The 26,388-nt window shown below is 46.8% G+C and overlaps 2 protein-coding genes across 2 annotated transcripts in view; one reads left to right on the top strand and one right to left on the bottom strand.

Annotated features, from left to right (window-relative positions):
* The window catches only part of CCND1 (cyclin D1), a 177,362-nt gene that overhangs the window by 45,881 nt on the left and 105,093 nt on the right, over positions 1-26,388 (bottom strand). The window lies entirely within an intron of this gene.
* LTO1 (LTO1 maturation factor of ABCE1) lies at positions 9,882-25,529 on the top strand. The gene is made up of 5 exons (XM_056527581.1): positions 9,882-10,032; positions 17,727-17,832; positions 22,041-22,111; positions 23,195-23,312; positions 25,298-25,529. Exons 1-5 carry the CDS (start codon positions 9,983-9,985, stop codon positions 25,364-25,366), a joined length of 414 nt encoding a protein of 137 aa, XP_056383556.1. The 5' UTR covers positions 9,882-9,982; the 3' UTR covers positions 25,367-25,529.

Raw genomic sequence — 26,388 nt, 5'->3', positions numbered from 1 at the left:
GTTTGGCAACAGCAGGAGGCACACTGGTTGGTAAATGCTAGACTAAACCTTTGGCTATTCAGACATGCTGAAAGGTGTAGTTTTGCAACAGCTGGAGGCACACTGGTTTGGAAACACTGGACTAAATCTTTAGTCATTCAGGCATGCTGGGAGTTGTAGTTTTGCAACAGCTGAAGGCACCCTGGTTGGTAAACACTGGGCTAAACCCTCAGCTATCCAGACATGCTGGAAGTTGTAGTTTTGAAACAGCTGGAGGCACCCTGGTTATGAGACACTGAACTAAACCTTTAGTCATTCAGGCATGCTAGGGGTTGTAGTTTTGCAACAGCTGGAGGCACCCTGGTTGGGAAACACTAGGCTCATCCCATCAGCAGCTAAAATCTTCTGAATGTCCTTATGGTACCAAAGTATCACGTCAAGAGAAAACTAACAGGGTAATCGTTCACATAGGACTGAATAGGCTGGGAATTGTAGTCTTGCAATAGGCACAATGGGAGCCATATTTTAAAATGAGCGTGATTTTCCGCGTCACTTTTTACCGCTATTGGGGGAGTTTTATCAAAACCTGTGCAGAGGAAGAGTGGTGCAGTTGCCCATAGCAACCAATCAGATTGCTTCTTTCATTTTCCACAGGCCTCTTTAGAGGCCTGTGGAAAATGAAAGAAGCAATCTGATTGGTTGCTATGGGCAACTGCACCACTCTTCCTCTGCACAGGTTTTGATAAATCTCCCCCATTGTGATTAATATAACTTAGTTTACACCATTTTTTAATATGTCCCCCAACATACAGTAATAAACTGAAATATCAGGCTGCAGGGGGTTAAACACTAGGTAAAAAAAAACAACAAATAAAGACACAGAGTGGCGGTGGTGGCCCCTTATGGCGTGACGTGTGTGGGCAGTATTCTTTGCCGCTGACAATAGGAGGCTTAGTGGCTTAGTGCACACAAATTAGGAAGGTTAAAGGGGTTATCTCCTTATACACCGGGAATTAGCTTCTACTTTACAAAAAAAAAGAAAAGAACGCACACAAAATAGGTCGAAATATCAAACGCCGCAGGGACAATGGAAAAACCAGGAAAAATCAGATCCTGTTGCATATAAAAGCCGACTGGATATCCCGAAAAAAGCTTGCGGCTTAATGCGAATTACACGCCTTTGTATATACCTGTCGGCTACGGCACCGCGACACCTTTATTCTCCTAAGGAGGTCTCTCTCTCACACGGACGGCGACCATAGGGTCACAGAATTCGCAGCATTACACACTTTGGGGCAATCGTATCAGTTTTACTCCTTATTTTTCATTTTCGCGTATTGTTGTTTTCCTCCTCGTTTTCTACTAGCCATTAAAGGGGTGCTTAGAGCCGGCGCCAGAGGCTTGTGATGTCACGCCCCCCCTCCCCATGCCACCACACCCACTGCCATAGACTTACATTGAGGGGGCGGAGTGTGATGTCACGAGCCCCCGGCACCGGCTCTAAGCGTTCAGAACATTTCGTTTTATGCAAAGCCAATTGTATTTTGTAATGACATCACTCACGTTACCACAAAATCTACGATCAATAGAGCTCAATAAGCTCAATAGACTCACAGGGTCCCAACCACTTGTCAAGCTCTAACAGACTTTGTTATATGGCCTGTTCCTGTTCATTATTGCATAAAATCTTCAGTAAAAGTTCCGACAAGTTTCTGCAAATCTCCGGTTGTGGACGATCAATTATTTCCTTTCTCCCTATCGCTCTTGGGAAGGGTGGCGGTAGGACAAGCATACAGAGAATAGCCCTCACCCTGGCGTCACGAATAGAAAGGGTTAAGCAAGCACCTTTTTAGTTACCGCACAGCTACACTACCATATACCCTACTCCCCCAAGCTACCACACCCAATTCTGCCTTTAAAGGAGTACTCCAGGATATGAAAACGTATCCCCTATCCTCAGGATAGGGGATAAGTTTCAGATCGCAGGGGGTCCAACCACTGGGACCCCTGCGATCTCCTGTACGGGGGCCACAGCAGTCTGCAGAAAGGGGGTGTGTTTGACGAAGCGGCGGCTGACACGCCCCCTCAATACAACTGTATGGAAGAGCCGGAAAGCTGCATTTGGCGATCTCCAGCTCTGCCATAGCGCTGTATTGAGAGGGGGGGGGGGGCTTGTTGGACGTTGCTTTGTGCGGTGGTCGACACACGCTATTTGACTTGAGAGCCAGTGCCCTATAAAGGAGATCACGGGGGGCAGTCCCATTGGTCGGACCCCCCGTGATCTGAAACTTATCTCAAGATTTCATATCCCGGAGTACTCCTTTAACCATGAGACCAGTGCCACATGGCGACAGTCTTCTGATACCAGAGAAGACGAAACAGATAAATGTTGAAGACGGCAATATCTGTGCGGTCCTACCGCCAAAGCGCTGGGTGGCGCCCACTTCAAGCAGACATTCTGCTGGCTGAATGCCCGTGGTGCGGACTAAACCTAGGATCGGGGTGTGACCTCACCCATATGATTCCATCCTGCTCTCACCCAGCACAGGTAAGCAGGGAAACATCCCCAATTCTTCCCTCTGTATGTGAATTTAGGATATAAATTCCTTATGATGGATACTCCTTTCCCTCAGGCTTTTAGTAAAGCAGACGACATGTATGCTGACACCTAGTGCTTGTTCTCAGTACTACATCAGGTCATGTTTCTCTCGGTCATAAGTCAATGGGCAGAAAAGTGTGAACCCTTATGGTAGGGTCACACACAGCGCCTCCACCCTGCAAATGCGCTGCCAGAAGTCACAGAGCGACGGCAGAGCGAGCTCCCTGCTGCTAATGACTGGTTCAGTGGAGCATTGTACAGTACCAGTTAGACACTTTGTTTTTTGTTTCAACCCCATTTGTCATAGATTGTAAGCTCTTGTGATCAGGGCACTCACTCCACAATAATGAATGTGTAATTCTGTCATGTCTGATATTTAAACAAGGTAATTTTTTGGGGGCGGAATACTGCCGGACTGCATTGCCATCTATATGACTGTACCCACTGTAAACGGAATATGTCTGGCTGCATGTCCCCAGTGTGGACGAGCCCTTAGAGCAGCATGGCTTCCATCCTGTTAAGAATAGATCTAGTATGTTCAGAGAGGCTGTCAAATATTCTAGTGATCTAGTTTCCTTGAAGGGGTACTCCAGGGAAGGATATATATATATATATATATATATATATATATATATATATATCCTGTGGCCCCTGTTGTTTTCTCTGACTGCTTAATATTCTTTGCCATCCTTCCCTCCCCTTAGCCTACATCTCCCAGCAATCATTGCAGCTCTGGCAGCCAGCTCCCTTTCTGAGAGCAGCCCCCACCTTACTGCTCGCTCAGAGCAGCAGAGAGGTTCAGTGTCTGACTGGGTGAGGCTGCACACACCTCCCAGTTCTTAGCACAAAAGAGAGTATCACTCATCAGTGCTGGGCAGAAACCATGTGGTCTGTGTCTCTAAAGACCGTGGGGGCAGCTTTCAGAGAGGGATTTTGGCAGAGACAGAGTGGATGGCTGATATAATTCTCCCACTTCATGCATGTAAGTGACAACCAAAAAGGGGAAAACTGCTCTATATATGTGGTTGGCCGGTACCGTATTACATACCATACCTAGTGTAGAGATCCCCAAAGTCAGAGTAACTACGCTCAGGTAGGGTCCCTCAGGTGGGACAAACCCTAGTCGCCTCCTCTTAAGTCTAATTATCTAATGTTAATATATGTATATATTTAATAATAGTATATATCTAGAATAATGTATAGTACTTACCTTGTTTAGCGTCGCAGGACCTTCGGTCATGTGATCATGTTAATCTCCTCTATGGTATGTTGGAGGACCTTAGGAGGTCCTTGGGTTACGCGTTACCCACAGATCTTTGTAATGGTGATTGACATCAGTAATGGACCAATTAGCACTAGTCTAGCCCCTGCCCATATAAGGGAGCTGTAGCCAATTATCGCTCTCTTGGGTGGCTGCTCTCGTGGATCTGCGCAACTTTCAAAGACACGCTACGCCTGAAAAACCTACCGGCCTCAGCAGAACTAAAACCGTGAGTTCTAAACTACCCCCGCTAATGCTAGCATGATTACTGGACCGCAACTAATCCTCTAAATCCAGTGGAACAGCACATAATACCTAAAGACTCTAAATTGCTAAAGTCCCAACCTTTGTCAATCTCCAAAGAAAGCAGTTGTATGCGTAAGAGACTGTTCCGTCATTGAAGCTTGCAGAAAACCTTCAGAAAACTGTTTCAGAAAACTCTCCGGTTGTGGACATTCTATTATTATCTACCTCCCTATCGCTCTTGGGAAGGGTGGCGGTAGGACAAGCATTACTGAGGAGCCCTCACCCTGGCATCACGAATAGCAAGGGTTAACAAGCACCCTTTAATAACCGCACAGCTACACTCCCCCTACCCTACATCCCCCAGGCTACCACATATAGCTAATGAATGATATTTAGACAGGTAAATAGGTTGATGAGAGGTAAACGATGGGCTAAGAGTTTAATTCCCTGGAGTACCCCTTTAATCCCTTAAAGGGGTTCTCCGGTGCTTACACACCTTTTCCCCTATCCAAAGGATAGGGGATAAGATGCCTGATCGCGGGAGTCCCGCCGCTGGGGACCCCCCGTGATCTTGCACGCGGCACCCCGTTTGTAATCAGTCCCCGGAGCGTGTTGGCTCCGGGTCTGATTACAGGCGACCACCGGGCCAGCGGCGTGTGACGTCACGCCTCCGCCCCCGTGTGACATCACTCTCCGCCCCTCAATGCAAGCCTACGGGAGGGGGCGTGACAGCTGTCACGCCCCCTCCCGTAGGCTTGCATTGAGGGGCGGAGCGTGACGTCACACGCCGCCGGCCCGGTGGTCTCTTGTAATCAGACCCGGAGCGAACACGCTCCGGGGACTGATTACAAACGGAGTGCCGCGTGCAAGATCACGGGGGTCCCCAGCGGCGGGACTCCTGCGATCAGGCATCTTATCCCCTATCCTTTGAATAGGGGAAAAGATGTGCAAGCACCGGAGAACCCCTTTAAGGATGCATCAAATTTCCCTTTTTTGCATGCATTTCTGTATTGCTCCTCCATGCCTTTTAATAGCCACAATTCTTAAAATTTTCTACCTACAGATCCATATGAAGCTTGTTTTACGTGCCACCAATACACAAACGTGCAACTTTTGAGAGGTTCCACTTTTACACAGTGCACTCCAGTTGTAATTAGAGATGAGCGAACTTACAGTAAATTCGATTCGTCACGAACTTCTCAGCTCGGCGGTTGCTGACTTTTCCTTTTTAATTATTCTGTATACGGGGATATATGAGGGCTCATTTTTTGCGCTGTGATCCTTAGTTCTTAATCGGTCCATTTTTAGGGACATTTTGATAGCTTTTAAACAATTTTTTCTTGATATAGGAAGTCACCAAAAATGTGCAATTCTGGCGTTTGGATTTTTTCTTTTACATTTACACCGTTCACTGTGCCATAGGCATAACACTGATCTGTGTTATGGGCGCTCTGCTACGCCAGTCTGCCAAGCTGAGCACCATCGGGAGGGTACAGAGGAGGTGTGAGGGACCTCCAGCAGTCATCTCAGCCGTGACTGTCGATAGCTGCCATTGCTTTGAAGCGAGTTTAGCTCTAGTCCTGTAAGAGTTGCAGTGTGTAAATGTAAGTCTTGCATCCTTAGGGCCCATTCACACTACGTATTTTCTGAGGCTATAAATTTCCTCTTTGCCCTTGGTCGCCCTTGATCACATTGCCATTGGCTATTCAGAGTTCCGTCGGCAATTCTGTCAGAACGACAGGAGGTTAGAGGAGAAAAAAAAATTGTGAATGCAGCCCATCAGGACCCAGCAGTGTCCATTGTGTTCCGACCCATCTCAGGGTCTGTTCTGCTCAAGAAGAAAAAAAAAAACAGCCCTGTACGGATCGGAAGACAACGTTAACTGGTTAATGACCATGGACGTGTATACTTGTCCATGTGCCGTTAACCGGGTATGACGCGGGCTCCCAACTAGAACCCGCATCATAACGGCCGGTCCCCAGCTGATTCTTGTAGCTGGGGGCTGGTGTTAATAGCCGACATGCGGCCGTGGTTCAGTGGGACTAATAAAGTGCAAAAAAAAAAGTTTAATAAACTTTTAAAGGGGTACTCCGGTGAAAACCTTTTTTCTTTTAAATCAACTGGTGCCAGAAAGTTAAACATATTTGTAAATTACTTCTATTAAAAAATCTTAATCCTTCCTGTACTTATTAGCTGCTGAAAACTACAGAGGAAATTCTTTTCTTTTTGGAATTCTCTCTGATGACATCACAAGCACAGTGCTCTTTGCTGACTTCGTTATAACTATTTATTTATTGTTGTCCTTAGTGGGATTTGAACCCAAGGCACCAGCACTGCAAGGCAGCAGTGCTAACCACTGAGCCACCATGCTGCCCTTAGCATACATCTGCTATGCATGGTTGCTAAAATGGACAGAGATGTCAGCAGAGAGCACTGTGCTCGTGATGTCATCAGTGTTCCAAAAATAAAGGAATTTCCTCTGTAGCATTCAGCAGCTAAGAAGTACTGGAAGGATTAAGATTTTTAATTTGAAGTAATTTACAAATATGTTTAACTTTCTGGCACCAGTTGATTTAAAAGAAAAAAGGTTTTCACCGGAGTACCCCTTTAAAAGTTTAAAACACCCCCCCCCCCTTTCCAAAATTCCATATAAAAAATATAAAAACATAATTAAAAATAAACATATGTGGTATCGCAGCGTGCGTAAATGTCCAAACTATAAAGATATAACATTAATTAAACCGCACGGTCAATGGCGTATACATAAAAAAAATACCAAAGTCAAAAATTGCGTATTTTTGGTCACTTTGTATACTCTAAAAAAAAAATGTATAAAAAACAATCAAAAAGTCCCATCAAAACCAAAATGGTACCGATAAAAACTTCAGATCATAGCGCAAAAAAATGAGCCCTAGTAAATTTTTACCGAAAAGTGCACTATGTAGAATCGGAAAACCCCAAAAGTTACAAAATAACTTTTTCTTCCCCATTTTGCCCCACAAATATTTTTTTTTCTGGGTTCGCCATACATTTTGTGGTGAAATTATTGATGTCATTAGAAAGTACAATTGGTGGCGCGAAAAAATAAGCCCTCATATGAGTCTGTAGGGGCAAAATTGAAAGTGTTATGATTTTTAGAAAGTGATGAGGAAAAAACTAAAGTGCAAAAACAGGAAAACCCGTGGTCCTTAAGGGGTTAATGTGAACCTAGCCTTACTTCCCACACCCTTGAGAAAGCCGAAGATTCAGTGAATCTCATCCTTCAGGCTATGTTCACATGTTGGAAGGTTCGCACGCAAAATCTCCATGCGAAGATTCCGGAGACTGCGGGAGCCGCATGGGAATGCACCGGCTCATAGACTGTTATGCATTCCATGCAGGTTCCGCAGGAAGAAAACAGGAAAGTGAACAGGAAAGCGAATCACTCAGGTATTTTGACCCTTGATTACTTGTAAGGCTATGTTCACATGGCAGAATTTCTATACGTAATCCCACAGAAGAATTCCGCATGGACATCCGGCTGCAGCAGAGTCCCATTGATTTCAATGGGAATCTGCTGCACTGTTCACATGGCAGAATTTCTGTTTCTGATTAGAGATGAGCGAACTTACAGTAAATTCGATTCATCACGAACTTCTCGGCTCGGCAGTTGATGACTTTTTCTGCGTAAATTAGTTCAGCTTTCAGGTGTTCCGGTGGGCTGGAAAAGGTGGATACATTCCTAGGAAAGAGTCTCCTAGGACCTTTTCCAGCCCACCGGAAAGCTGAACTAATTTATGCAGGAAAAGTCATCAACTGCCGAGCCGAGAAGTTCGTGACGAATCAAATTTACTGTAAGTTCGCTCATCTCTAATTCTGATGTCTGCAGAAAGAATAGACAGGTCTATTCTTTCTGTGGATTCTGCAAGGAAATGCATTGCCGTCTATGAGACATCCGAGCGGTTCCAGCACTGTCATGTTGATTTGCGCTTGGACATTTTCTGTGCGGACATTTCCCCGTGTGAACATAGCCTAACAGTTCAGATTTCATTCATTTGCAGACACTGTCTTGTAGTTTTGTGGTTCCCTGTGGATGGTGTTCTAAGGGTAAATTCGGGACTGCAATTGGGCGACCACACGACAGAAGTGGTGCACAGATATATGTGACCCCCAAATAGCACTGAGCAACAAAATTTGTAAGGGGTAATTTTCTATATAAGGTGCCTACATATATAAGTTTTAATTTTATAATACTATCTATATAAACCTCATTCAAGCCACTGGGAAATAGGTCATTTTGACCCCAAAAATAGAGGCATTATTAAATCATTTCACTGACCAAACCAATATGCCTGAAACCCCATGCTTGCCACATTAGCTAAAACAGGTAGGCACAAGGCATACACAAGAACCTCTACCGTATTCTCTAAGAGCCTGTGCTGCACTATATAAGCAATATATTTATATATATACACACACACAAGTGCTTCTTAAACACTTTAACAGGCAATTTATCAAAACCTGTGCGGAGTAAAAGGAAGCAGTCGCCCATAGCAACCAATCAGATAGCTTCTTTATTTTTCAAAGGCCGTTTTAAAAATTGACGATCTGATTGGTTGCTACGGGCGACTGGTCGATTTTTTTTCCCTCTGCACGGGTTTTGATAAATCTCCCCCTAGATCTTCTTCATTTTGGTCACCCTGAAAGCATTGGTTCCCTCTCCCTGCAGACTACTGCTCAAGTTGCCTCCATTTCCTCTTCATGCAGAGCATCACCCCTAACTGCTCCAGATCCATGTCCATGCAGAGCATCACCCCCACATTTGATCCCTGTTTATGCAAAGCATCGCCCCCAAATCCCTACCCAGACAGAGCATAACCCCCGCATCAGATCCCTGTCCGTGCAGAGCATCGCCCCAAATCCCGGTCCGTGCAGAGCATCACTCTCAATGCATTAAATTCCTGTCAATGCAGAGCATCACCCCCAGATGCATCAAATCCTTGTTAGTGCAGAGCATCACCCCCCAAAATCCCTGTCCATGCAATGCATCACTCTCAATGCATTAAATCCCTCTCAATGCAGAGCATCACCCCAGATGCATCAAATCCTTGTTAGTGCAGAGTATCACCCCCCAAATCCCTGTCCGTGCAGAGCATCACTCTCAATGCATTAAATCCCTGTCAATGCAGAGCATCACCCCAGATGCATCAAATCCTTGTCAGTGCAGAGTATTCAACCCCAAATGCATCAGATCCCTATCCATGCAGAGCATTACCCAAAATGTATCAAATCCCTGTCAATGCAGAGCATCACCCCCCCCCCCCAAATCCCTGTCCGTGCAGAGCATCACCCCCCAAATCCCTGTCCGTGCAGAGCATCAATCTCAATGCATTAAATCCCTGTCAATGCAGAGCATCACCCCAGATGCATCAACTCCTTGTCAGTGCAGAGCATCACCCCCCAAATGCATCAGTCCCCTGTCCATGCAGAGCATCACACCATCTCTACCAATCCCCCCTCTTCAACCTCCACCCCTATAGTAGCCCTTATCTGCAGAGCATCACCCCTTCCCATAGACCAGTGTTTCCCAAGCAGGGTGCCTCCAGCTGTGGCCAAACTACAACTCCCAGCATGCCCGGACAGCCGAAGGCTGTCCGGGCATGCTGGGAGTTGTAGTTTGGCCACAGCTGGAGGCACCCTGCTTGGGAAACACTGCCACAGACCTCTACCTAAAGTTGACTGAAAACGAAGCCCCGCCCATTTCAATCCCGTCATGTGACATCAGTCCCATTCAAAAAAAAAAATTCCGCGAGCAGGACGGACACCGGAAGTGTAGGTACACCTACTTCCTGTACCGTGCCTTGATTTGTGTCCCCCTCACTACAGGCTCCGGTAATATTCGTTCCTCTTCTTCCAGCATGGAGTCCGCAGACGATCTGTTCGAAGGGATTGTGATGAGCGAGGAGAGGTGAGTGTACGGGCAGTGGAAGAGCGCCCCCTAGCTGCTCCGAATCCAGCAACTATGCAGGATTATAGGTAGAACTGGAATGCTGTCTGTTGCCCATAGCAACCAATCACAGTGCAGCTTTCATTTCACATTTCACTCTCTTAAAGTGAAAGAAGCTATGCTGTCATTGGTTGTTAGGGGCAGCAGAGACACGTCATAGCCCCGCCCCTTATAGGTTCCCTGTATCAAGATCTCTGCTTGCTGTCGGTGAATAGAGTCATTCAGTGTTTACTGCAGAGAATGGAAACCTTACAGCTGAGGGTTTGCTGCAAATGCAACCAGTCTAGACGGTCCTTCTTGTTGATATATGTTACCGGCATTGATACATGGTCACAAAACAGGAAAGAGATATTTAGGCTGTTCTTAGGGGGACATTTATGAAAACCTGTGTACTGTAAGAGTGGTGCAGTTGCCCCTAGCAACCAGATTCCTTCTTTCATTTTTCACAGGCCTCTTTTAAAATAAAGAAATCTGATTCTTTACTATGGGCGACTGCACCGCTCTTACTGTACTACACAGGTTTTGATAAATCTCCCCTTTAGTCCGCAAGGGGGTTATTCAGGATTAAAGGTTTCCATGGTGATTAATAAGGGAGAGATGAGGGGACACTGGTGACTGCGACACGGGGGGGGGGGGGGGGAGAGGTGAGGGGACACTGGTGACTGCAACACGGGGGAAGAGATGAGGGGACACTGGTGACTGCGACACGGGGGGGGGGGAGAGGTCAGGGGACACTGGTGACTGCGACACGGGGGGGGAGAGGTGAGGGGACACTGGTGACTGCAACACGGGGGGAGAGATGAGGGGACACTGGTGACTGACACGGGAAGAGATGAGGGGACACTGACTGTGACACGGGGGGGAGATGAGGAGACACTGGTGACGGCGACACGGGGGGGGGTGGAGATGAGGAGACACTGGTGACGACGACACGGGGGGAGATGAGGAGACACTGGTGACGGCGACACGGGGGGGAGATGAGGAGACACTTGTGACTGACACGGGGGGGGAGAGATGAGGAGACACTGGTGACGGCGACACGGGGGGGATAGATGAGGGGACACTTGTGACTGACACGGGGGGGGAGAGATGAGGAGACACTGGTGATGGTGACACGGAGGGGGGGGGGGAAGATAAGGAGACTGGTGACGGCGACACGGGGGGGAGATGAGGAGACTGGTGACGGCGACAAGGGGGGGGAGATGAGGCGACACGGGGGAGGAGATGAGGAGACACTGGTGACGGCGACACGGGGGAGGAGATGAGGAGACACTGGTGACGGCGACATTGGGGGAGAGATGAGGGGACACTGGTGACTGTGACACAGGGGGGGAGAGATGAGGGGACACTGGTGACTGTGACACGGGGGGTAGATGAGGAGACTGGTGACGGCGAAAAGGGGGGGGAGATGAGGAGACACTGGTGACGGCGACACGGGGGGGGGAGATGAGGAGACACTGGTGACGGCAACACGGGGGGGGGGGGGAGATGAGGGGACACTGGTGATGGCGACACGGAGGGGGGGGGAGATGAGGAGACTGGTGACGGCGACACGGGGGGGGGGGGGCAGATGAGGAGATACTGGTGACTGCGACATGGGGGGGGGGGGGGGAGATGAGGGGACACTGGTGACGGGACACCAGTTTTTTGACCGGACCTAAAACCGTAGTATACTACGGTTTTAGGTCTGGTCACAAAACTGGATACGGGTCAAAAATTATCCGACCGGAGTCACCGTTTGAGTCCGGTCGGCTCATTAAAGTGAATGGAGTTCAGCGCTGGTCCGGCTGGGGTACGGGAGAGCCCGGTTTGCCCCTCCCCCAGCCGGATCCAGCACCCGTAGTGTAAAAACAAGATGTGAATGCAGCCTTACACAAACACTATATATCTACGTTTCAATAGATCTCAGTATCCCAAATACTTCTACATTCAGATCACAATAGACAATTAGAGCAATCTGTATCTGTTGTAGTAATGACTTCATGTTATCATATCAGTGCATCAAGCTCTAATTCTATCCCCTGTAGTTATAAGGGGAAAAGATACCAAAAAGTACATAACTGTGCATATTACCCGCCTCACGTGTATATCATACCGCCATACTCACCCATGTGACTACAGAGAACAAAAATGGCGGGAATCTGCCTCGGTTTTTATCTTGTTTGTCTTGTGGACCTGTCAGCAGATTTTTAGGGTAGGGGGTCATCGGTGGGAATAAGCGCTGAATAATTTTTTATCAGGCAGGCGAGAGTCTTTAATTTTTTTTTGCTAAATTAAATAATAAAAATGACATCAGAATTGACACAATACATGGTCCTGTGTGGGTGCTAGGCTATTAGATTAGAGATGAGCGAACTTACAGTAAATTCGATTCGTCACAAACTTCTCAGCTCGGCAGTTGATGACTTATCCTGCATAAATTAGTTCAGCTTTCAGGTGCTCCGGTGGGATGGAAAAGGTGGATACAGTCCTAGGAGACTCTTTCCTAGGACTGTATCCACCTTTTCAAGCCCAACGGAGCACCGGAAAGCTGAACTAATTTATGCAGGAAAAGTCAGCAACCGCCGAGCTGAGAAGTTCGTGACGAATCGAATTTACTGTAAGTTCGCTCATCTCTACTATTAGATATTGGTCAGCCACGTAAAAACTAGATCCAAACCCATTTGCAATAAAAAGAGCACAAAGTAAATGTCAGTAAAGTTCCTTTTCGTCCAGTATCCTTGGGACCCGTCAGGTGCCGGATTATCTGACCATCCTCCGCTTTTCTTGTCTTATCGCATCTCTCTGCCACTTAAAATTCTTTATTATACTGTACTATTAACACTAGACCAGTGTTTCCCAACCAGTGTGCCTCCAGTGGTGGCAAAACTACAACACCCAGCATGCCCGGACAGCCAAAGGCTGTCCGGGCATGCTGGGAGTTGCAGTTTTGCATCAGCTGGAGTCACCTGTGGTAAACTCAGATGAATGGACAAGATTTGGAAAGACAAAACCCTGTCTATATAAGGTTTTACAGCTGACAATGTACATCAGAGCAAACACCTACGCCATGAGGAGCGAAAACTGCCTGTAGAGCTCAAATACAGGATATTGCTGAGGCCTAGATCTGGAGAAGGTTACAAAAAAGACCCCAAGAGCAAAGTCTCCATAAAGCTGGAATTCCACTGAGGATTTTTTTTGCAAAAAAAAATGCCAATTTTCCCGCACGGCGTATTTTCAGCGAAAAAAAAACGCAGCGTCCAGATGTTAGCTACAAGTCAGTAGTAAACTGCAAAATGCCAGATCCACTTGGCGTTTTTCAGTTTAGCGTTTTTTTTTTTTCTTTAATCGTTTTTCAGCAAATTTGGGCTCAGAGGCTGATTTATCAAAACACCTAGTTTGGCGTTTTTTTTGCACAGAAATCGTGGCGTTTTTTCCCCCATAGAAGTCTATGGGAGCGCAAAAACGGCAAGAAAAACGCCATGTTGGTTTTACCTTTGGCATTTTTGCCGGCGTTTTTTATTCTTTTTTGGACTTTAGCTATCCAAAAAAGTGATGGAGATACCCTACGAAATTTTAATAAAAAAAAAGGTATCATTAAAAAAATAAATAAAAAATATACAGTAGTGATGGAAAAAATTGTATTTAACGAAATTTATCTTTTCTATTACGAAATTTTAATTCATTTTTAAACAGGAATCAATTCATGTGGGCGGGCAGTGCAATAAAAATGTAGCCGACAATAATAAAAATGTAGTGTGTGTGTGTGTTTTCACTTTTTTTAAAACATTTTTTTAGGTAGTACTACTACTCCCAGCATGGAACACACTGTTCCATGATGGGAGTAGTAGTACCTGTACTAATTGACAGATCGCCTGTTGCGATCCTCCTGTATAATGTATAGATGTGGCGGCCGCTCTTCTATGGTCCCCTGCACTCATGTGTATATATACACATGTTCCTATTTCCCACAGAGAGCTGTGATTGGTCAGATGGTTCCAGCCAATCACAGCTCTCTGCAGGAAATATGAATAGGTGTATGTATACGTCAGTGCAGGGGACCATAGAAGAGCGGCCGCCGCATCTATACATTGTACAGGAGGATCACAGCCGGTGTCAGGAGTGACACTTGCTGCAATCTGTCTATTAATGCAGGTACTACTACTCCCAGCATGGAGCAGAGTGTGAGTGGTAGTACCTGCAGTTAAAGGACAGATCACAGTGGGTATCACTCCTGAAATCCACTGTGATCGTCCTTTCTATTGCAGAGATGCGGAGCGGCTTTCTCCTGCGCTCCGCATTTCTCTGCACTATACTCGGGAGGATGACAAAGTGCAGGGGCTGGGGATGTATAGACTGCAGGGGCTGGGGATGTATAGACTGCAGGGGCTGGGGGATGTATAGACTGCAGGGGCTGGGGGATGTATAGACTGCAGGGGCTGGGGGATGTATAGACTGCAGGGGCTGGGGGATGTATAGACTGCAGGGGCTGGGGATGTATAGACTGCAGGGGCTGGGGATGTATAGACTGCAGGGGCTGGGGATGTATAGACTGCAGGGGCTGGGGATGTATAGACTTCAGGGGCTGGGGATGTATAGACTGCAGGGGCTGGGGATGTATAGACTGCAGGGGCTGGGGATGTATAGACTGCAGGGGCTGGGGATGTATAGACTGCAGGGGCTGGGGATGTATAGACTGCAGGGGCTGGGGATGTATAGACTTCAGGGGCTGGGGATGTATAGACTGCAGGGGCTGGGGATGTATAGACTGCAGGGGCTGGGGGATGTATAGACTGCAGAGGCTGGGGATGTATAGACTGCAGGGGCTGGGGATGTATAGACTGCAGAGGCTGGGGATGTATAGACTGCAGGGGCTGGGGATGTATAGAGTGCAGGGGCTGGGGATGTATAGACTGCAGGAGCTGGGGATGTATAGACTGCAGGGGCTGGGGATGTATAGAGTGCAGGGGCTGGGGATGTATAGACTGCAGGGGCTGGGGATGTATAGACTGCAGGGGCTGGGGATGTATAGACTGCAGGGGCTGGGGATGTATAGACTTCAGGGGCTGGGGATGTATAGACTGCAGGGGCTGGGGATGTATAGACTGCAGGGGCTGGGGATGTATAGACTGCAGGGGCTGGGGATGTATAGACTGCAGGGGCTGGGGATGTATAGACTGCAGGGGCTGGGGATGTATAGACTGCAGGGGCTGGGGATGTATAGACTGCAGGGGCTGGGGATGTATAGACTGCAGGGGCTGGGGATGTATAGACTGCAGGGGCTGGGGATGTATAGACTGCAGGGGCTGGGGATGTATAGACTGCAGGGGCTGGGGATGTATAGACTGCAGGGGCTGGGGATGTATAGACTGCAGGGGCTGGGGATGTATAGACTGCAGGGGCTGGGGATGTATAGACTGCAGGGGCTGGGGATGTATAGACTGCAGGGGCTGGGGATGTATAGACTGCAGGGGCTGGGGATGTATAGACTGCAGGGGCTGGGGATGTATAGACTGCAGGGGCTGGGGATGTATAGACTGCAGGGGCTGGGGATGTATAGACTGCAGGGGCTGGGGATGTATAGACTGCAGGGGCTGGGGATGTATAGACTGCAGGGGCTGGGGATGTATAGACTGCAGGGGCTGGGGATGTATAGACTGCAGGGGCTGGGGATGTATAGACTGCAGGGGCTGGGGATGTATAGACTGCAGGGGCTGGGGATGTATAGACTGCAGGGGCTGGGGATGTATAGACTGCAGGGGCTGGGGATGTATACACTGCAGGGGCTGGGGGATGTATAGACTGCAGGGGCTGGGGGATGTATAGACTGCAGGGGCTGGGGGATGTATAGACTGCAGGGGCTGGGGGATAAATCTCAATGATGTGAATAGAACATCACTCATTCATATTTCCCTCAGAGAGCGGTGATTTGCTGCAACCATCTGGCCAATCCCCACTTTATTAAGATCTGACTATGTTCACAACCTTACAGCAAGTAGACTGACCCAGAAGGTTCTTCACCCATTAGAAGGGACTTTGTTGGGTCCTACAGTCATGTCCATAAATGTTGGCACCCCTGAATTTTTTTCTAGAAGATGAAGTCTTTCTCACAGGAAAGGATTACAGTAACACATGTTTTGCTATACACATGTTTATTCCCTTTGTGTGTATTGGAACTAAACCAAAAAAGGGAGGAAAAAAGCAAATTGGACATAATGTCACCAAACTCCAAAAATGGTCTGGACAAAATTATTAGCACCCTTTTAAAATCGTGGAAAAATAAGATTGTTTAAAGCATGTGATGCTCCTTTAAACTCACCTGGGGCAAGTAACAGGTGGGGGCAATATAAAAATTAGATAAAAAGGAGAGAAGTTCACTAAGTCTTTGCATTGTGTGTCTGTGTGTGCCACACGAACCAAGGACAACAGAAAGAGGAGAAGATAAATGTCTGAGGCCTCAAGATCCAAAATTATGGAAAAATATCAACAATCTCAAGGATTTCAAGTCCATCACTAGAGATCTAGATTTGCCTTTGTCCACAGTTATCAACATTATCAAGAAGATTGCAACCCATGGCACTGTAGCTAATCTCCCTGGGCGTGGACGGAAGAGAAAAATTGATGAAAGGTGTCAACGCAGGATAGTCCGGATGGTGGATAAGCAGCCCCAAACAAGTTCCAAAAGATATTCAAGTTGTCCTGCAGGCTCAGGGAGCATCAGTGTCAGTGTGAACTATCTGTCGACATTTAAATGAAATGAAATGCTATGGCAGGAGACCCAGGAGGACCTCACTGCTGACACAGAGACATAAAAAAGCAAGACCAAAATGAACTTGAGTAAGGCAAAATCCTTCTGGGATAACGTCTTGTGGACAGATGAGACCAAGATAGAGCTTTTTGGTAAAGCCCATCATTCTACTGTTTACCGAAAACAGAATGAGGCCTACAAAGAAAAGAACACAGTACCTACAGTGAAATATGGTGGAGGTCAGTGATGTTTTGGGGTTGTTTTGCTGCCTCTGGCACTGGGGGCCTTGAATGTGTACAAGGCATCATGAAATCTGAGGATTACCAATGGATTTTGGGTTGCACTGTACAGCCCAATGTCAGAAAGTTGGGTATGCTTCCGAGATCTTGGGTCTTCCAGCAGGACAATGACCCCAAACATATGTCAAAAAGGTCCCAGAAATGGATGACTACAAAGCGCTGGAGAGTTCTGAAGTGGCAGCAATGAGTCCAGATCTAAATCCCATTGATCACCTGTGGAGAGATCTTAAAATTGCTGTTGGGAAAAGGCACCTTCCAATAAGAGAGACCTGGAGCAGTTTGTAAAGGAAGAGTGGTCCAACATTCCGGCTGAGAGGTGTAAGAAGCTTATTGATGGTTATATTTTTCCTAAGGGTGTGCAACCAAATATTAAGTTAAGGGTGCCAATAATTTTGTCCAGACCATTTTTGGAGTTTGGAGCTTTTTGGTTTAGTTCCAATACACACAAAGGGAATAAACATGTGTCACTGCAATCCTTTCCTGTGAGAAATACTTCATTTTCTAGTAAAATTTCTGCGGTGCTAACATTTACGGCAGGAGTGTATATGCCCTGCAGAACATTAGCACTTGATAAAACCTTCACAGTTTCTCGGCTGTGTAATCTTATTGTTACTGTGTGACGCTTGTAGGTACCGTGGCGAAGGATATGAAGAGGGCTTTGCTGAAGGAAATCATGTCGGTGAGGCAGAAGGCAAACAGTATGGAGCCGCATATGGGGCAAGTGCTGGATCTGAGGTAAGTCGCAGGTATCGTAGGTTCTCCATTTCCTATGGGCTGGGGCTTCACCCCCCATACAGTGAGGCCACGTGTCACAGTAAACCCACATGACGCCATTTAAACCGCATATGCTCGTTTTCTGCAAGAATGTCTCCGAGAGATCCTGCGAGCCTTCCTGGATGGGGACCCTTTTCTTCTGGGTTCATTGGTGGTTCAGGGATGGCTGTGGGAGCCATGTTTGATTCTGTTCCCTGCGCAGTTGTGTGTGACTTGCCCAAGCACAGTGTCTGTATGCCAGTCCATGTTGGCATCACTGAACCAACAATCATGTCTTGAATATGTAAAACAAGCGAACTCTGTGGATGGAACATTAAAGAGGTACTCCGGTGGAAACTAGTGGGAAAACAAATGTTTTCAAATCAACCAATGCCAGAAAGTTAAACCGATTTGTAAATTACTTCTATAAAAAAAAAAAATCTTAATCCTTCTAGTACTTATCAGCTGCCGTATACTACAGAGAAAATTGTGCAGTTCTTTCCAGTCTGACCATAGTGCTCTCTGCTGCCACCTCTGTCCATGTCAGGAACTGTCCAGATTAGAAGCAAATTCCCATAGAAAACCTCTCCTGCTCTGGACAGTTCCTGAGACGGTCAGAGGCGGCAGCAGAGAGCACTGTGGTCAGACTGGAAAGAACTTTACAAATTTCTCTGTAGTATACAGCAGCTGATAAGTACTGGAAGGGATAAGATCTTTAAATATAAGTAATTTACAAATCTTTTTAACCTTCTGGAGTCAGTTGATTTGAAAACCATTTTTTATTTTATTTTTTTTCCCACCGGAGTAACCCCTTTTAAAGGGGGGCAGTGTTCCTGGAACAATAAGTGGGGCCACTGTCACACTGGCCACCTCTATTTTCTGGTCCGGGCTGCTGCCTCCTTGTGTGTTCTAGCCATGGTGGCCCCCTTGCAGTCCAATCTAATACCTTTCTGAACATACAACAGCGGCTCTTACAATGGGCCTCTGATAACAGTGCCTGCCCCCACCAAGCCACATCCGTCCCCCCTAATGTTCGAGCTGCAACACTGGGGATGGAACATACAAGGGAGTGATAAGGGGGATCCATTTTTTTTTTAATGCTGGATAACTCTTAAAGGGGTATTCCAGCCAAAGACATCTTATCCCCCCCCCCATCTCCGTGCAGCACCCACATTCTATGTTGGGCTGCTGCTTGAGTCTCGGAAATCTTTGTTTCCGGGACTGGAGACGTGATGTCACGCCTCCTAGTGATGCCACGCCACGCCCCCTCCATTCATGTCTATGCGAGGGGGCGTGACAGCCGTCACGACCCCTTGCATAGACGTGAATGGAGGGGGCGTGGCGTGATATCAAGTCTCCCGCCGCGGAAACCCAGCATTCTAAACATACTGTTTAGAATGTCGGGTTCTGTGCGGAGATCACGGGGGTCCCAGCGGCGCCCCCCCCCCCCCCCCCTCTGCGATCAGACATTTTATCCCCTATCCTTTAGATAGTTCTTAAAGGGGTATTCTGGCCAAAGACATCTTATCCCCTATGTAAAGGATAGGGGCTAAGATGTCTGATCGCAGAGGGGGGGGGGGGGGCGCCGCTGGGACCCCCGTGATCTCCGCGCAGCACCCGACATTCTAAACAGTATGTTTAGAATGCTGGGTTTCCGCCACGGGAGACGTGGCATCACGCCACGCCCCCTCCATTCATGTCTATGGGAGGGGGCGTGACGGCCGTCACGCCCCCTCGCATAGACATGAATGGAGGGGGCGTGGCGTGACGTCACATCTCCAGTCCCGGAAACATAGAATGTGGGTTCTGCACGGAGATCTCGGGGGGGGATAAGATGTCTTTGGCCGGAATACCCCTTTTAAGAACTAAGGGGGAATAAGGGAATGAAGACTTTTGATCAGAGGTCATATTTTATTTGTTGCCATGTTTTCTTTAAAATTGGTCCATATATTACCCCTTCTCCAAGGGTATGCAAACTTATGAGCTCTACTGTATCAAAGGTCAGTTGTAAATACTCGACTGTACGTGAGAGTTGAGCTGTGTCGGACGGGGTGTGACTTGTTGTCATCCAACCCTAATACTCCCATTATCTTACAGTCCAGAAGCGTGTACATATATATCTGAGCGGCCGCCGGTCATAGAGTGGATGACTACACACAAGAACCTTTGGGAAAAGTAATTTCCTCAGTCATCTCTGGTCTTGTGACTCGCAGGTTTAGTGTGCTGACACCGGATGGCGATATCTTGTCAGAACTCCGTGCTCCCTTACTACACCGCCCTCCCAGCCACCCATCAGTGCAGGGTTAACTCTTACTGTGCCTCACTGTGTTATACATGGTTGTCTCTATTATCTGTGTGTGTGTGTGTATATATATATATATATATATATATATGTAGAATTCCTTAATTCTAGCATTGATGGGAGATAAAATATTCTATAGAAAACTCAGTCTCAGGTACGTAAACCATATTTCCAAATCAGAGCGGGGCAGATTCAGCAGAAGGGGCTGCAGACACAAAGCCATGTGATGGGTCGCTGCTCTACCCAGTTTTGCAGCTCTGTTCTGTTCACTTGCTATAGAGAGCTGCAGTACCAGGTACCACCACCAGGCCTGGTGCAAGGATTTTTGCCACCCTAGGTGAAAGCTCATTTGGCCGCCCCTTGACATCGCCCTTTGACACGCCCCACCTTACTACTGGGTTGACACATTAACAAAACTCCTTCTCATGTGATTACCTTACTACTGGGGTGACACACTGTAACAAACCTCTACTCATGTAATCTTCTTACTACTGGGGTGACACACTGTAACAAACCTCTACTCGTGTAATCTTCTTACTACTGTAGTGACACACTGTAACAAACCTCTACTCGTGTAATCTCCTTACTACTGGGGTGACACACTGTAACAAACCTCCTGCTCATGTAATCTCCTTACTACTGGGGTGACACACTGTAACAAACCTCCTCCTCATATAATCTCCTTACTACTGGGGTGACACACTGTAACAAACCTCCTCCTCATGTAATCTCCTTACTACTGGGGTGACACACTGTAACAAACCTCCTCCTCATGTAATCTCCTTACTACTGGGGTGACACACTGTAACAAACCTCTACTCGTGTAATCTCCTTACTACTGGGGTGACACACTGTAACAAACCTCCTCCTCATGTAATCTCCTTACTGCTGGGGTGAAACATTGTAACAAACCCACTCCTCATGTAATCTCCTTACTACTGGGGTGACACACTGTAACAAACCTCCTCCTCATGTAATCACCTTACTACTGGGTTGACACACTGTAACAAACCTCCTCCTCATGTAATTTCCTAACTACTGGGGTGACACACTGTAACAAATCCTCTCCTCATGTAATCTCCTTACTACTGGGGTGAAACATTGTAACAAACCCCCTCCTCATGTAATTTCCTTGCTACTGGGTTGACACAGTGTAACAAACCCCCTCCTCATGTAATCTCCTTACTACTGCGGTGACGCACTGTAACAAACCTCCTCCTCATGTAATCGCCTTACTACTGGGGTAACACACTGTAACAAACCTCCTCCTCATGTAATCTCCTTACTACAGGGGTGACACACTGTAACAAACCTCCTCCTCATGTAATCTCCTTACTACTGGGGTGACACACTGTAACAAACCTCCTCCTCATGTAATCTCCTTACTACTGGGGTGACACACTGTAACAAACCCACTCCTTACGTAATCACCTTACTACTGGGGTGAAATAGTTAACAAACCTCCTCCTCATGTAATCTCCGGTGGTTTTTCTGGATGGGGCTAACTTTATTGCTGCGGGCAGAGTGGCGCCCCCCATCAAGAGTGCGCTCTAGGCAGCTGCCTATTTTGCCTATAGGCAGCGCTGGCCCTGACCACCACTAGCCAATGTATGGCGCTGTACAGGCCTGGTAAACTAATGAATAGGATCTGACAAGATCCTGATAAGCAGCTGATCTGACCAATAGAACCCCCCACAGATCCCAAGAATAGGTGAAAAATTGTCCCCCAAATGAGGTGCGGAATTCGGCAATATTCAGAATCCTCGTAGAGAATTAATGGAGTGGGGGCCACAGATACATGCATGAACAATTTCCCTCCCTTCTCTGGATGGGCGGGGGTCCCAGTGCTGTATCGCTAAGTTGACCCATGTCTCTGTTTTTTTGACAGCTGGGTTGTTACCTGGGATTTGCGTCTACATGGAGACTCCTCCTCTCTCCCTCCGCAGGCGAAAAACTGAGGTTCGTATCCTTTTTAAAATGTCTATAATCTGAAAATCTTGCGCGTGAAATCTTGCATTCTAGGGTGCATTCCCACCACGTTTTTGCAATACAGTTCCCGTTTCAGGTTTTTGATGAAAAACGGATTCCTCAAAACCGGACAAAACTTTATCAAAACGTGTGTACAAATTTTAACCCGTATATAGTTAAAAAAAACGTACACGGTTTAAAAAATGATGTCTGGTTGCATACGATTTTTAAGAAAAAACGTATACGTTTTTAACTTTTCACTCCATTATGAATAAAGTTTCACTTGTTTGATTGAAATTCCAAGAAAAAAACTGTGCAAAGTCAAAAACCGTATGGTGAAAACCTGATGGAACCGTACGCACATACAGTTCTGTACGGTTCCCATTGACTCCCATGTTAAAAAAAAAAAATGTATTCGGTTTAATACGGCTTTTCACCTGGACCAAAAAACACGGTAGACTACGGTTTTGGGTACGGGAAAAAAAACGGACAAAACCGTACAGGATGCAAAACTGACACAACCTGATGCATCTTTTGGCATACGGTTTTCAATGGAGAGTCAATGCATACGGTTTTCAATACGGTTCCGTACGGTTTTCACATAGAAAACGTATACGGGAACTGTACTGCAAAAACGTGGTGTGAATGCCGCCTTACAGTATAATTCCTATAGTCCAGTGCAGCGTTTCCCAACCAGGGTGCCTCCAGCAGTGGCAAAACTACAACTCCCAGCATGCCCGGACAGCCGTTGGCTGTCCGGGCATGCTGGGTGTTGTAGTTTTGCCACCACTGGAGGCACCCTGGCTGGGAAACACTGGTCTAGTGTTTGATAGTACAGTATAATAAAGAATTTTAAGTGGCCGGGAACAGAAACTGAGCAGAGAAATGCTATAAGACAAGAAAGGTGGAGGAACGTCAGATAATCCGGCACCTGACGGGTCCCAAGGATACTGGACGAAAAGGAACTTTACTGTCATTTACTTTGTGCTCTTTTTATTGCAAATGGTTTTGGACCATGGTTATGTGGCCCATGTTTTGTGTCAATTCTGATGTCATTTTTATTATTTCATTTAGCAAAAAAATTAAGACCCTCGACTCCCTGATAACAATGATTCAGAGCTTTCCCACCGATGACCCATCTCATGATAAACTCCAGGACGAGCTCGCTGCCATCCGGGGCAAAGTGAAGCAGGTAAGTGCCGCACTGTAGAAATGACTTCTCTGTCTGTACCTGTAAGGCTGGGATTCCACTTGGCGTTTTTTTTTTTTTTTTGTATTTACTAGAGATGAGCGAACTTACAGTAAATTCTATTCGTCACGAACTTCTCGGCTCGGCAGTTGATGACTTTTCCTGCGTAAATTAGTTCAGCTTTCAGGTGCTCCGGTGGGCTGGAAAAGGTGGATACATTCCTAGGAAAGAGTCTCCTAGGACTGTATCCACCTTTTCCAGCCCACCGGAGCACCGGAAAGCTGAACTAATTTATGCAGGAAAAGTCATCAACTGCCGAGCCGAGAAGTTCGTGACGAATCGAATTTACTGTAAGTTCGCTCATCTCTAGTATTTACATATCCTCAAATGGTTTCCCTGACTTTTTTAAAAGAAAAAGAAAATTTTAAAAATTGCATAGGGCCCAGAAATGGGATTTAAAAAAAAACAAAAAAAAAAAACACTCCTCTGCTCACGTGTTTTTCTCATTGGTCATGTGACATTGCAGCCAATCACTGGCCTCATCGGTCATGCTGTACAGACACAACGCCATCGCATCCGGTGCGGATCATTGTAGCGGTGGCAGTGAGATGAGATGGGAGTGATGGAGATGATACCTGTCCTATGTGCTTTCAGCATAGAAATATTATATATATATATATATATATATATATTTCTATTATCACATGTATTTAAATTAGACATCTAAAGGAGAAAAAAAAACTTGCACAAATCATATAGGGGGAGATTTATCAAAACCTGTCCAGAGGAAAAGTTGCTGAGTTGCCCATAGCAACCAATCAGCTCGCTTCTTTCATTTTTCAGAGGCCTTGTTAAAAAATGAAAGAAGCGATCTGATTGGTTGCTATGGGCAACTGGACAACTTTTCCTCTGCACAGGTTTTGATAAATCTCCCCCCATTGTGAACTATGACACATGCCAACACACAGTGTGAACCCCGTTTTACATAGTCCTCATTGTTAATGGTTATGGGGAGTCAAGCAGTTCAGAAGGGAGGAGGGTGAGAGGAGGCGCAGCAGGGAGGAGGGTTGAGAGGAGGCGCAGCAGGGAGGAGGGTTGAGAGGAGGCGCAGCAGGGAGGAGGGTTGAGAGGAGGCGCAGCAGGGAGGAGGGTTGAGAGGAGGCGCAGCAGGGAGGAGGGTTGAGAGGAGGCGCAGCAGGGAGGAGGGTTGAGAGGAGGCGCAACAGGGAGGAGGGTTGAGAGGAGGCGCAGCAGGGAGGAGGGTTGAGAGGAGGCGCAGCAGGGAGGAGGGTTGAGAGGAGGCGCAGCAGGGAGGAGGGTTCAGAGGAGGCGCAGCAGGGAGGAGGGTTGAGAGGAGGCGCTGCAGGGAGGAGGCTGGCAGGAGTAACAGGAGGTGCAGCAGGAGGAAGCGTGTTCGGAGGTAGGGCGACAGCAGCTACCATATTTTACACAATTGCGATCCAATATCTCAATTTTTGCCATGATTTGGCCAAAACCTTAGTGAAAAAAAGCAAGAAATCAAGAAAGCCAAAAAAAATCAAGAAATGCAACGTGTGAACAGGCCCTCAAGGAAGTTGTATAACTGCTATATATCCTGATCCCATAGAGATAGCAGATTGATCTGGTAGGTGATGATGTCAGACTTAAGACTGACATCCTGTTGTGACCATTAGGCACTGAAAGATTTGGAGTCAGGCCAGTGATCACATGACCAAGAGTAATGAAACGCATAGATGCAGCTGCGCTTGCAAATAAATAAAATAGCGCTGTAGGACAAGGCATGGCAAGTGTGCATTATATGGGCAAAAATTTAATTGTAGTGCTTCTTTAACATAGCTGCTGTTTTTTTCCCATGAACAGCACCGCCATAATTTGCCCCTCTTGTCCTGTAAACTGTCCCTGAGATCCTGTGGTCCTGCGGGAAAAATTTGAGACATTTAACTTTATTTAATCTCCATTGTAACAATTTTTTTTTTTTTTTTTTACAGGTCTGTTCTATGCTGAACGTACAGCCTGACTTCCGAGTAAACTATGAGAACTCTGGACTCTCATTCTAAACCTTGGCGGTGAAGATGGTGATGCTTCGCGATGCGCCCGGACAGGTGCCGATTGGCCGGCCCGGGATCTGGAGCTGTGCTGTGACTGAGATTGTGTTTGGAGTAGGAAAGACAAAAGATATAGGTTAGAGTCCAGTGGTCTCCAAACTGTGGCCCTCCAGATGTTGCAAAACTACAACTCCCAGCGTGCCCGGACAGCCAACGGCTGTCCGGGCACGCTGGGAGTTGTAGTTTTGCAACATCTGGAGGGCCACAGTTTGAAGACCACTTGGTAAGACCAAGGACTGTGTCTGCTTTAATGTCTTCTTCTTAAAGGGGTACTCTGGGGGGAAAACTTTTTGAACTGGTGCTAGAAAGTTAAACAGATTTGTCAATTACTTCTATTAAAAAAATCTTAATCCTTCCAGTACTTATAAGCTGCTGTTATCATCCACAGGAAGTTCTTTTCTTTTTGAATTTCCTTTCAGTCTGACCACAGTGCTCTCTGCTGACACCTCTGTCCACTTTAGGAACTGTCCAGAGTAGGAGCAAATCCCCATAGCAAACCTCTCCTGCTCCGGACATTTCCTGACATGGACAGAGGTGTCACCAGAGAGAGCACTGTGGTCAGACAGAAAGGAAATTCAAAAAGAAAAGAACTTCCTGTGGATGATAACAGCAGCTTATAAGTACTGGAAGAATTAAGATTTTTTAATAGAAGTAATTTACAAATCTGTTTAACTTTCTGGCACCAGTTGATTTAAAAAAAGAATAACATTTTTTCCATGGAGTACCCCTTTAAAGGGGTACTCCGGCACTAAGACATCTCATCTTATAGGATAGGGGATAAGATGCCTGACTGCGGGGGTCCTGCTGCTGGGGACCCCCGTGATCTTCCATGCCGCACCCTGTTAGCATCAGCTCCACGCCCCCCTCCATAGGCTTACATTGAGGGGGCGGAGCCGTGACATCACACGCGGTGGAGCCGTGACGTCACTATGCTCCATCCCTGTGATCGCTAGTAATCAGACCCGAAGCGAGCA

The sequence above is a fragment of the Hyla sarda genome, chromosome 6, assembly GCF_029499605.1.
Source record: "Hyla sarda isolate aHylSar1 chromosome 6, aHylSar1.hap1, whole genome shotgun sequence".
NCBI lineage: Eukaryota > Metazoa > Chordata > Amphibia > Anura > Hylidae > Hyla > Hyla sarda.
Note: the sequence above shows the minus strand (reverse complement) of the source record. Positions and strands in the feature narration are given on the sequence as shown.